Source organism: Amaranthus tricolor, chromosome 9, assembly GCF_026212465.1.
Source record: "Amaranthus tricolor cultivar Red isolate AtriRed21 chromosome 9, ASM2621246v1, whole genome shotgun sequence".
NCBI classification, from domain to species: Eukaryota; Viridiplantae; Streptophyta; class Magnoliopsida; order Caryophyllales; family Amaranthaceae; genus Amaranthus; species Amaranthus tricolor.
The window spans coordinates 11,740,940-11,752,197 of NC_080055.1; the positions used below are offsets into that span (position 1 = coordinate 11,740,940).

At 31.7% G+C, this 11,258-nt stretch overlaps 1 protein-coding gene across 1 annotated transcript; it reads left to right on the forward strand.

The window, feature by feature from the left end:
* Positions 1-6,529: 6,529 nt before the first annotated feature.
* Positions 6,530-9,104, forward strand: LOC130823256 (uncharacterized). Its single transcript, XM_057687882.1, has 5 exons — positions 6,530-6,680; positions 6,914-8,054; positions 8,132-8,446; positions 8,545-8,632; positions 8,733-9,104. The coding sequence occupies exons 1-5, from the start codon at positions 6,530-6,532 to the stop codon at positions 9,102-9,104; spliced, it is 2,067 nt and encodes a 688-aa protein (XP_057543865.1).
* Positions 9,105-11,258: the final 2,154 nt, after the last annotated feature.

The window sequence follows — 11,258 nt, forward strand, 5'->3', positions numbered from 1 at the left end:
CCAACGCTACCCATATAGATGCTAAAAAAAAACCAAACGCCAAAGCGTCGCCAAAAACACGGAGAAAAGGGCGACAGCTCGAGCGACGAACCTCACATGTCACCTTTTATTTCAGAAGTGGGCGGCGACTAGAGCCCGTCGCCAGGCCAATGAGCAAAGGGGCTCCAACAAGGTCCGTCGCCAGTCTAATGAATAGCCAACAACAAACTCTAACTTTATAAAATATCTCTCATAACAATTAATTTATCCAACTATTTTAAAAGTCAATAAACAAATCAATATTTTAGCTTATCAAACAACTCAACTAAACAATCCATATTCATTTACCAAATAAGCAAAACTGATGTTGATATTTGATAATATGGAATATACATCGGTGTAACATGCGAACCAGATTTAACCCACTGCCCACATGCAGATCCATGCAAAGGAACACAAATTGTTAAAAGGCATATCCACATGCCTAGCAGCTAATTCTACCAGAGTAATATCTTGATAATTAAGTTAAAACTAAAAAGACTACATGGACATGCATCATCATGCAATAGGATGATGTTAAGTGTCTACATTCAGGAAATGTATTGTCTTACTATACGTTGGAAATAACTACAGAAATTATTATGGAAATGTCTTTTATGAAATTAAAGCAAGAATTTATTGTGCAAATGATATATATGACATATAAAAATATTCTTTCTCAAAAGCATTTGGTAATTTAGTTATTTACTTTCAATCTCTCTAATATATGAAAATTGATATTTATTATGTTTAAAGTTTGGTATATAAGAAGTTAATAAAATACAAATATTAAAAATTATTCCCTAGTAGTCAAAATGCATTTTCTTTTAATCAAATGTTTTATTTTCATTTTTTGACATATTCACATTATCAAATGTCTTATTTTATTATTTTGTAACATTTTCTCTTATGTTCTCATAGGATCCAACTATTTACATTATCATCAAATTACCACTTTTTCCTTTACTCACCCCTCCCATGTGGTCTCTCGCCCATTTTTCTTATAATTAATGTCAACCCAATTAAGACGGTATGTTATAATAGAAAAAGGTATGAATATAATATACTACTAAAAGTGACATATTATAAGAAAAAGTGTTACTTTTTGTAGCAAATTCATAGTACCGAAAAAGTATTAGTTTATATATCTAGGAATAAGTAGTTAATCATGTGTTTTGCTGAGACCATTATTCTTTAATTTATTATTTATATATTAAATTATTTAATAAGTGGGATAAACACTTACCTTCATCTATGTAATGAGCCAACTCAATTATCATTTTTTATTTTATTATTTATATATATTAAATAATTCATCATTAATTAATTTTTAATTTAATTTGCTGAAATATAATCTAAAACAGATTCAAATTTGAATTTACCCAGGATGGATGTACGTGGTATGTCAAACTCATTTGGTGTTGATTCCCTTTCTCATAGTAGTTAGATTTAATCCAAGCAACTACCCTTAAAAGCAAAACGATTCACAATTCAAAAGACCTTTCAACAATAAAATAAAAAGTAGTCCTTTTCCAAGATATAATTGTTTTCTTACCTTCATCCCTACCAAAATTGAAAGGTCTTGTTCTTATTATTAAGATAAACTTATTTTCTTACCTTCCCTCCTACCAAAATTGAAAGACGATGATCTCAGCATGTCATCCTAAATATAATATGATGCACCAAAATTAGACATACTTCATTTGCTTCTACTATACAAAAGGACAATTAAGAACGACTTGAGTAAGTTGCACCTTTTTAGGACCTGATTAAGAATAGAAATAGTTTTAGACTATTAATAGTTTTCTTTAGTTACTTATTTTTGCCCTAGTTTTACTTGTGTATTATTTATTTACTCCACGTCTTTATTCTATTGTTTCAAACTTAGTTTTGGCTAATTGATGTTGTTATTTACATGTAGTTTTGCTCTTGAGACAACGATGTCACTTATATTTCTCTCCCTGCGCGTATGACTCTTACTATTTGGGAAGAAAAAAGACTACATTCCTCTGGCTCTCATTTAGGAGGGAGTATAAGTATAGATTGCCTCTTACATTCCCATACCCAAACCCTATTTTTGAGAACAATATTGAAATGATATATGATGATGATGAGGACAATTGGTTGTATGTTGGTTAAATTTGAATTGCTAACCAGCTATTAGCGTTATTTAAATCAATTATCAATAATGAAAATGTATGTTTGATAAAATTAGTTTAGACTCTTTGTGGTATATTAGAAACAATGTAAACAAAAATAAATCAAAAGCCATAAGAAAAGTCGTTATAACAATTTTTTATTATGACTTATAACACTAACGGTCCGTTTGGTATGAAAAATTAGTGTAATTTTAGTTGAAAAAACTCTTGGATACCTTGATGGTTATGCTTGTCCAACTTCAATCATCTCATTTTCTTCATAAAATTCATTTCAATGCATATTGGAAGAGATGGTATTAGGTGGTAATGGAAATTTATAAACAAAAAACTTTTTTGTGATCAAAGTTTCATTACCATGGGAATGGTATGAAGCTTTTGATTAAATTTTATATTATAAATCATTTTCATTACTATCATTTAATATCACTAACCAAATGGGTCGTAAATAAATTTTCTAAACTGTTTGACCAACTATTAAACCGAAAGATAACCTATAAATTGGATAACCATTTACCAAATAGGAATAGTACTCTTAATCTATAGCTAGTTATATAAACCCCAATTGACAAAAATGACGCACAACTTTAATAAAGAGGGGAGCAAGACTAAGAGCATGCAAAAGAAGAGAATGATGCTATGCTTACTACAAAGCATAAAGCTAACCTTAAATTTACAAACAGGATCTTATCTACTTTCACTTTCCACGCCATTCTACACATCTGCCTAGCTGGCTAACTCCTTACTACTACAACCATTGGACGTTCAAATTTAGCGGTTCACTACATATTTCAATGGGGTCAATATTATTTTTGTTGCTAAATCATTAGAGGTTGTTGGCATTGTACGTTAGAAGAAAAGCATTTTTTAATTAATAGGGTAATATATTTTGGAGTTTTAATCATTAACTTAAGTTTTAAATTGAACTAATTTATCAGAGCTCATATATGAAAGGTTAAGAGTTTAAATCCTATCCAATTCTTACTTTAAGTGGAATATATAGCATTTAATATGAGAAAACAACATGTATGTGCTACATTTACAGTTCTAGCTTTAAATGTTATTGTGTCATGGATCGGAATATGTAACATAATTTAGAGTTTCAACCAGCAACTTAAACATTTGGTTGAATTGATTTTGATAATTAACATTTATTGATAATTGATATTGATCCATTGTTAAACATGAACTCCTCCTATGTATCAAAACTCAATTTTATGCAAACATTAGTTATATTAATTAACCTCTTAACCAAATACACTGATCCTATTAAGTCAAGTCGATTGAAAATTAGACTTTAAAATGTCCTCAGAGGATCGTGAAGACATTATCATAAAATCAAATGGTACAAATTAGAGTACTCCATTAAACTTATATATTAATTATTGTTCCTCTTGTAGATAGAGATTAAAGGTTTCACGTCTTCTTAGGCTATGGTCGGAATCATTTAATAAAAAAAATCAATAATAGTAAATTGTGTTCGAACAAATTGCTTTAGTATACATGCAATGATGTGTATTTGACTCGGATCATCCTATATATGCCAACATCCTTGTTTCACACCTAATTTGAGTTGTTAGAGTATATAATATATATATATATATATATATATATATATATATATATATATATATATATATATATATATATATATATATATATATATATATATATATATATATATATATATATATATATATATATATATATATATATATAATGGGGCTTCAACAATCAGCTTAAGTTTTTGCACTACAAGAAAACTTGTTTTTAGCAACAAGTTTTAGCAACGACTATTTTTTTCGTTGCGAAAAATACAAGTATTGGCGAAATCCGTTGTTGTTGCTAAATAATCGTTGCTAAAAAAGAAAAATAAACTTCCCCACCCCTTAAAATAATTTCCCGGTATAACCCAATTTTTTGCAACAAACAATTTAGTTGTTAAAATTAAATAAATAATTTGTAACTGTATATATTGTTGCAAAAAATATTTAAATATACAGATACAATAAATTCGTTGCAAAAACCCTTATACTAATAATTTTTGTTTTCATTTCCCTCTCAAATCAGAACCCCATCCCTCACAATCCCCATTTCCCTCGCTCGCAATTCAGAAACCCATACCCCATTCCCTTACAAACCCGATTCCCTCACAAACCCTATTCCCGCACACTGGAGCTTAGCGATTGTCGCCTGCAAACCGGAGCTTCTGCCGCCTGCACGCCGGAGTTTCAGCAGCCTTCTGCACACCGGTGTTGCCGCCTTTTGCACATACGCCTCTCAAATAACCCACGACAGGTTAGTTTTTTTTTTGCCTTTTTGTTTCTTTGAATTTCTTATTCTTGTTTATTGTTGCTTTCAATTTATGGGTTGTTCTTTGAATTTCTTGAGCTTTGTTGTAATTATCAGATTAATGTATGTGTATTTCATCAGTTTGAAATGTTGGGTTGTACGAATTTTAACACTCTTGGCAGTGAAGGAACAAGAATTCGTCTTTTTCTTGGGCTTTGTTCTAATTATCAGATTTATGTATGTGTATTTCATGATTTTGAAATGTTGGGTTGTATTTCATGACATAGATTAACCTTTTTCTTTGCCACTGAGGATTTACAATTAGATCTTGAGGGCTTGATTACTTGCGTTTTTTGGGGGTTTATGTTTGTGTATTTTTTTGTATTGGGAAATTACTTCGTTTTTTTATTACTATTATTTTCTTAGTGCAATTCATGTGGAATTAGCTAGCAGTGGCTTTAGGGGGATTAAACGTCGTTTCTTGAATAAGGTGAGATTGCTTTTGATTTATATGAATAATTTATTAAAATGTGAGATTCTTCCAAAGTAATGCTATGAAAAATTGATGGAGTTACTTCAAATTGAAGTTCTAGATGACAAGATTAAAGCAAAAGTAAGTTTATGGCCTATGATTTCACAATGTAAGGTTTTGATGTCATGGTGGAATTAGATTTTTCTTTTCAAATTGAAGCAAAAGAACTTATTTTTTGCGATTGTGATGATACATACTTGATGAGGGCAAAGATTTTTAGTTTATTTGTTTTAGATTATAATGAAGCCTAGTAAAATGGTTCATGTGAACTTGTTAAATTGTTCTTGTTTATTCAAGTTGATTTGTCTAAGTTGATTTGTCATGTATTGAAAATATTTTCTAAGTTGATTTGTCATGCATACATTGAACAAATGGTAATCTTTCTTCTTGTTTTTATTGTTAAATTGTTCTTCAAACAACTTAAAGTTAAAATTCCCTTTTACGTAGTTGTTAAATTGTTATTGAAGTTGTTAAATTTTTCTTGTGTTTCTTTCAAAAATTTAAATTGTTCTTGTTCTTTTTGAATCGTTAAATTGTTCTTTAAACAACTCGAAATTAAATTGTTCTACAAGTTGTTAAATTGTTCTACAAGTTGTTAAATTGTTCTTGTTCTTGTATTAATTGTTAACAATATTATAAGGATTTCTTGGTGATATTATTGAATGTTATATAACCTAATTATTATAAACTTTAAATATAGGAAATGATTTTGAATAAGGTATGGGTCAAAGTAAAAGATCGTTCATCTATTGAATATGTAAATGGTGTTGATGAGTTTCTAAATTTTGCTCTTTCCAAAGTAAGAGAAGATGATCGAGATAGTACTACTATTAGGTGTCCTTGTAATAGTTGTCGCAATATATTTCTTAAAACAAAATGTGATGTAAGATTAGACTTGCTTAAGAGAGGAATGTATGAGAAGTACACTTTTTGGGAACTTCACGGGGAAGAATTAGTTGAACCAAGTGATGGGGATGATGTTAATGAGTCGAATGACACTGATAGTAGTTTCACAATGTTGCAAGATGCATGTGGAGTTGGTGCTATGAATGTTGGGAGTGCTGAAGAGACTTTAAATAATGTTGAGGAGTATGAGAAACCTAATGCAAATGCAAAAAAGTTTTTTAAACTTTTAGAGGAGTACCAAGAACCATTAACAATGCATGGCACAACAATGTCTAAGTTGTCATATATAGTTAAATTATTACATTTTAAGGTTTTGAATAATTGGTCTGATAACTCTTTTGATAGTTTACTCCAATTAGAACGTCAAGGCTATGGAGCTTACCTTCCAACTTCTTATTACGAGGCTAAGAAACTCATTAAAGAGTTGGGCCTTGATTATTATAAGATTGATGCTTGTGAAAATGATTGTATTCTTTATTAGAAAGAGCAAGAAAAATTAATTGAGCGTCCCACTTGTGGTTTATCAAGGTGGAAACAAGGAAAGGAAGGCTTTTCTAAGGGGGTAAAGATTTCTAGAAAAGTGCTAAGATATTTTCCATTGAAGCCTAGGCTACAAAGGATGTACATGTGTAGAAAGACATCCAAAGACATGCGTTGGCACAAAGAAAGGGATGCTACTAAAACATATAGAGTGAATGATTGTGATAGGATCATAGATGATGATGCCCTTTCTAGGGAAGAGGAGGATGATACGTTTTTGGAGGATGAGAATGCGAGTGCGCTGGATGATGCAATGAGACATCCATTTGACTCCTTTGCATGAAAATCATTTGATGAAGAGTATAGTGAATTTGCTAAAAGGTGCGAAATGTTAGACTTGGACTAGCTTGTGATGGCTTTCAGCCTTTCAATAATTCACAACATAGCATATGGCCAGTGGTTCTTATCCCTTATAATTTTCCTCCTTGGTTATGCATGAAACCTTATTCATTTATGCTATCTTTACTAGTACCAGGTCCAACAAGTCCTGGAATTAATATGCACGTATACCTTCAACCACTTATTGAGGAGTTAAAGGAGCTTTGGGACGTTGGTGTTAAAACCTATGATGCTTACTCTAAAACAAATTTCATTTTGCGTGCATCACTACTATGGACTATCAATGACTTTCCTGCATATGCAGATTTTTCTGGATGGTCTACCAAAGGTTATTACGCTTGTCCATGTTGTCATAAGGAAACTAAACGGACTTCGTTGATGCATAAGGGTGGTTATTTAGGGCATCGTCGTTGGCTTCCAATAAATCATAAGTGGAGAAATGATGCCAATTCTTTTGACGGTAAAATTGAAAAAGATGTTGCACCAGTTCCATTGAGTGGGGATGATGTATTACAACATTATAGCCGATTCTCACAAGTAAAATATGGGAAGATTGTAGGGAACAAAAGAAAAAGGGATGCTTCTAATAGCTTGTTTGGGTGGAAAAAGAAAAGCATTTTCTTTACCTTGCCTTATTGGAGGAAATTGAAAATTCTTCATAACTTGGATGTTATGCATATTGAGAAAAATGTCTCTGATAATATCTTGGGTACTTTAATGAGCATACAAGGCAAAAACAAAGATACTTTAAAGGCTCGATTGGATTTGGTGAAGATGAAAATCAGAGATAAGTTGCATCCTAAAGTGCTTGATGGTAAGGTACGTGTTCCTATTGCTATATATACATTGAGGTCAGATGCAAAGGTTGCCATATGTCGTATGCTTGCAAAAATGAAATCTCCCAATGGATATCTATCAAACATTTCTCGTTGTGTTAAAGATAATGGAAAAAAGATATCATGTTTGAAGAGCCATGACCATCATGTTTTTATTGAGCAGTTGCTTCCCCTTGCACTTCGTGGGTTTTTACCTAAAGAGGTTTATGACCCTCTGATTGAACTAAGTTTTTTTTTTCGAGACCTTTGCTATAAAAACATAAGTGTTGGTCAATTGGAAGAACTTGAAAAAAAAATTCCTTACACCTTATGTAAGTTGGAAATGATATTTCCACCGGCTTTTTTTGATGTTATGGTGCATTTAGTTGTACATCTGGCAACTGAGGCAAAAACTGTTGGACCAGTTCGATATCGGTGGATGTATCCTATTGAGAGGTATACTTTTTCTTTAAGAAATATACTCATGTTTGTCAATTATTCAAATACTAACATAACATGTCTTATTCTATTAGGTATCTCCGAACATTAAAATCATATATTCGAAATCGAGCACATCCAGAAGGTTGCATTGCTAAAGGTTATTTGGCAGATGAGTGCTTAACATTCTGCTCTAGGTACATGAGTGATATTGACACTAAATTCAATCGCAAGGTAAGAAATGACGATGAAGATATAGAAGAGGATACCATAAAATCAAACCTTGAGGTTTTTAGACCACTTGGACAAACCATTGGGGGGAGTACACCAAAACATTTAGATCATCTAGAGTGTGATCAAATCCATTTTTATATTCTTCAAAACTACGATCCACTTCTTAAGTTTGTCCAGTAAGCCATTTTTATTCCTTATGTTTAATTAGTTTGAATTGTATAGTATATTTTAGGCTGTAGAAGCCAGTTTTATTTGTTTTTATATGATTTCATAGGAAACATAAGTTGGAATTGGAGAAGGAATGTCCAAGAAATGTAGAACGGAAGCACAAAGAACAATTTTCCAAATGGATACAAAATCAAGTAAGAAAGCTTTTAAGTAATACATTGTAAATGGTTTCCTTCTTAAGTTTGTCTAGTAAGCCACTTTGCTGATAAAGTATGTTAACATTTGTTCATTTAGGTACAAAAAATTTATAAACTTGGATGCTGTGATAAAGACTTGTATAATTTGGTTTGTGGTCCTTCTAGAGTTGTAGGGCATCACACAGCATACATTGTAAATGGTTTCCGTTTCCACACCAGTGATAGGTCAGAAAATAGGGAAACACAAAATTCAGGTGTCATGGTGCGTGGTGATCCTGGAGAAAATCATGTATTTGTGTTCAAATGCAGTTGGTTTGATGTAGAAAACCTTGGTAGAGGGTATAAGGTAGATGAGCATGGTTTGATTAGTGTGAATAAGAATAGACTTTTGAAGTCAGATGATGTGTTTGTGCTAGAATCCCAAGTGGAGCAAGTATTTTACATAGAAGATGAAAACAATGAGAATTGAAAATTTGTTATAAAAGCACAACCAAGGGATTTGTATAATATGAGTGCTAGTGATCTAGATAATGAGGATATAGATGTAGATGCCTTTCAACAAGTAGAGGTGGAAGTTAATATTGAAGATGAATGCACTAATGGCGTACATACTGACAATTTCAGAGTTAGTTTGTCGTTGGCTACAAATATGTTTATGGATTATAAAGGAGAACAAGTAGTGCAAATGGTTACACAACTATTGGAAGATGACAATTTCATTAATGATGGTGATATTGAAGTCTTTGAGGAATCGAATGAAGTTGAAGAAGAAATTTGATTTTGATTCTTCTCCTTGATTATGTTATGTTGTACAATATTTACATTCACTATTATCTTTCTTGTTATCTATATGAACAATTCGGCTACTATTCAATATTTTCCTGCTCTATCTTGAAATATATTGTTTATTTTTTCCGCTCTATCTTGAAATATATTGTTTATTGTTGAAGCTACCTTTTGTTTGATAATTTTGCAAAAATATCTGAATAGATAAAACATGGTTGGGAGAGAAGGGGAAAGAAAATATGCAGTCGAAGTATTGCCCCCGGAAAACTTATGAGTCGTGTTCAAGCTAGTCGGACGCAATTGTTTAGCAAGCAAAATGTAGCTGACCAATTCAATAATAGCTCTAACCCACACATCACAGACGAGATTGCTCATGCGGTTAGCAAAAGTAAGGTTTTTTTTATTTCAATTCAACAAATTAAATTTTTTTTTGTTGAATTCACTTTGATTTTCATTGTCTTTACCCTTGTATATTTGGAGAGGCAACGAACAACTTATGAAGCGCATATAAACAAAGCAGCACCAACTGAATTGCCAGCAACTAAATCGCCAACAACTAATGCGCCGACCTTGAATGACCATAACTTGATTCATGGAGACGATCTTCAAGGTTATGAAGAAACTGCTACACCAATCTTGAATGACCAAGCATCAGAAGGCGTCATTACCTTAATGGATGAAAGTACTTTATTGAAAACTTGACTTTCACGTTTCTAGTTTGTAATTATGGGTTTTTTTTATATATATTATTGATTATTGATTATTATACGCATACTTGGTAAGAGAAAGAAAAGAAGCAACTAGGTTAATGAGTATGGGTGTGTTGTGAGGACAAAAGCTCCCTTGAATGTGAAAAGTTGGAAAGAAGCATTTGAGGCAGCTAAAGAAAGTATTTTGAAGGAAATACAGGTTATGTTAGTTATTAATTTCTTTATTAATATCAGTTATATATTTAACGCTATAGTTTTCTGGTTTTGGTTGTACTTATCATCTTACCTTCTTTGTGCAGGAGAAGTTTGAAATTGATAAGTCTAGTGACTACTTCCGAATGTATGCATTTGTCTTAGAAACCATGCAACGTTTATGTAGATTGTACAAGTGTAGGTTGCACAATTACTACAAAAGTGCGAGATGCGGAAAAACTGACGAGGAGCGCAAAAAGAAACCTCCTCTTGACTTACCCCAACCTCAATGGGAATATCTCATCAAGTATTACGGATCTGACAAATTTTAGGTATTTCTTTAATTAAACTATGTACTATTTATGAACTATTTATGTAAGAAAACAACTCAACATTGAGCCGATGTATATGTAAAACTTCATAATGTTAGAATTCATGGTAAATTGGTAGTGCGTATACTGATATACCTATAACAAAATACAATTGAACACATGCCAGTATTCGACTGATAGAAATGTTTGACAAGCTGTAACAAAATGCATAAACTAACGTGCATAGATACATCCATTTGTCTAAACATAAATTTTTTTGATGTATCTGCTCGTCGATGATGCCATTTAAGAATTACCAATAATAGCAAGAACTTGATTGGCATCAACTTTTGTAATCATCGTGCAGGTCATAAGTGAGAGGAACTCTAAAAATCGGAATTCTGACAAGAGAACTAAGCATATGACTGGAAATTTATCATTTCCTGAATTAGAAGATGTATTGGTAAGATAAACCTATTTTATTATGTTTATTGAATGTAGTATAAAATAATATCAATAACGTTGTATTATTTGAATAGATAAAAGAGAATGCTAATGTGAAGCTAACTGCTGATAAAGTTTGGCTTATCCAACACACTCGTAAGAATGATCAAGGAAAACTAG

Coding starts and splice junctions, on each gene's coding strand:
- LOC130823256 (XM_057687882.1), top strand. CDS start 6,530: ATGTGTAGAAAGACATCCAAAGACATGCGTTGGCACAAAGAAAGGGAT. Junction 6,681..6,913: donor TTTGGAGGATGAGAATGCGA/GTGCGCTGGATG, acceptor TATCTTTACTAG/TACCAGGTCCAACAAGTCCT. Junction 8,055..8,131: donor TGGATGTATCCTATTGAGAG/GTATACTTTTTC, acceptor TTATTCTATTAG/GTATCTCCGAACATTAAAAT.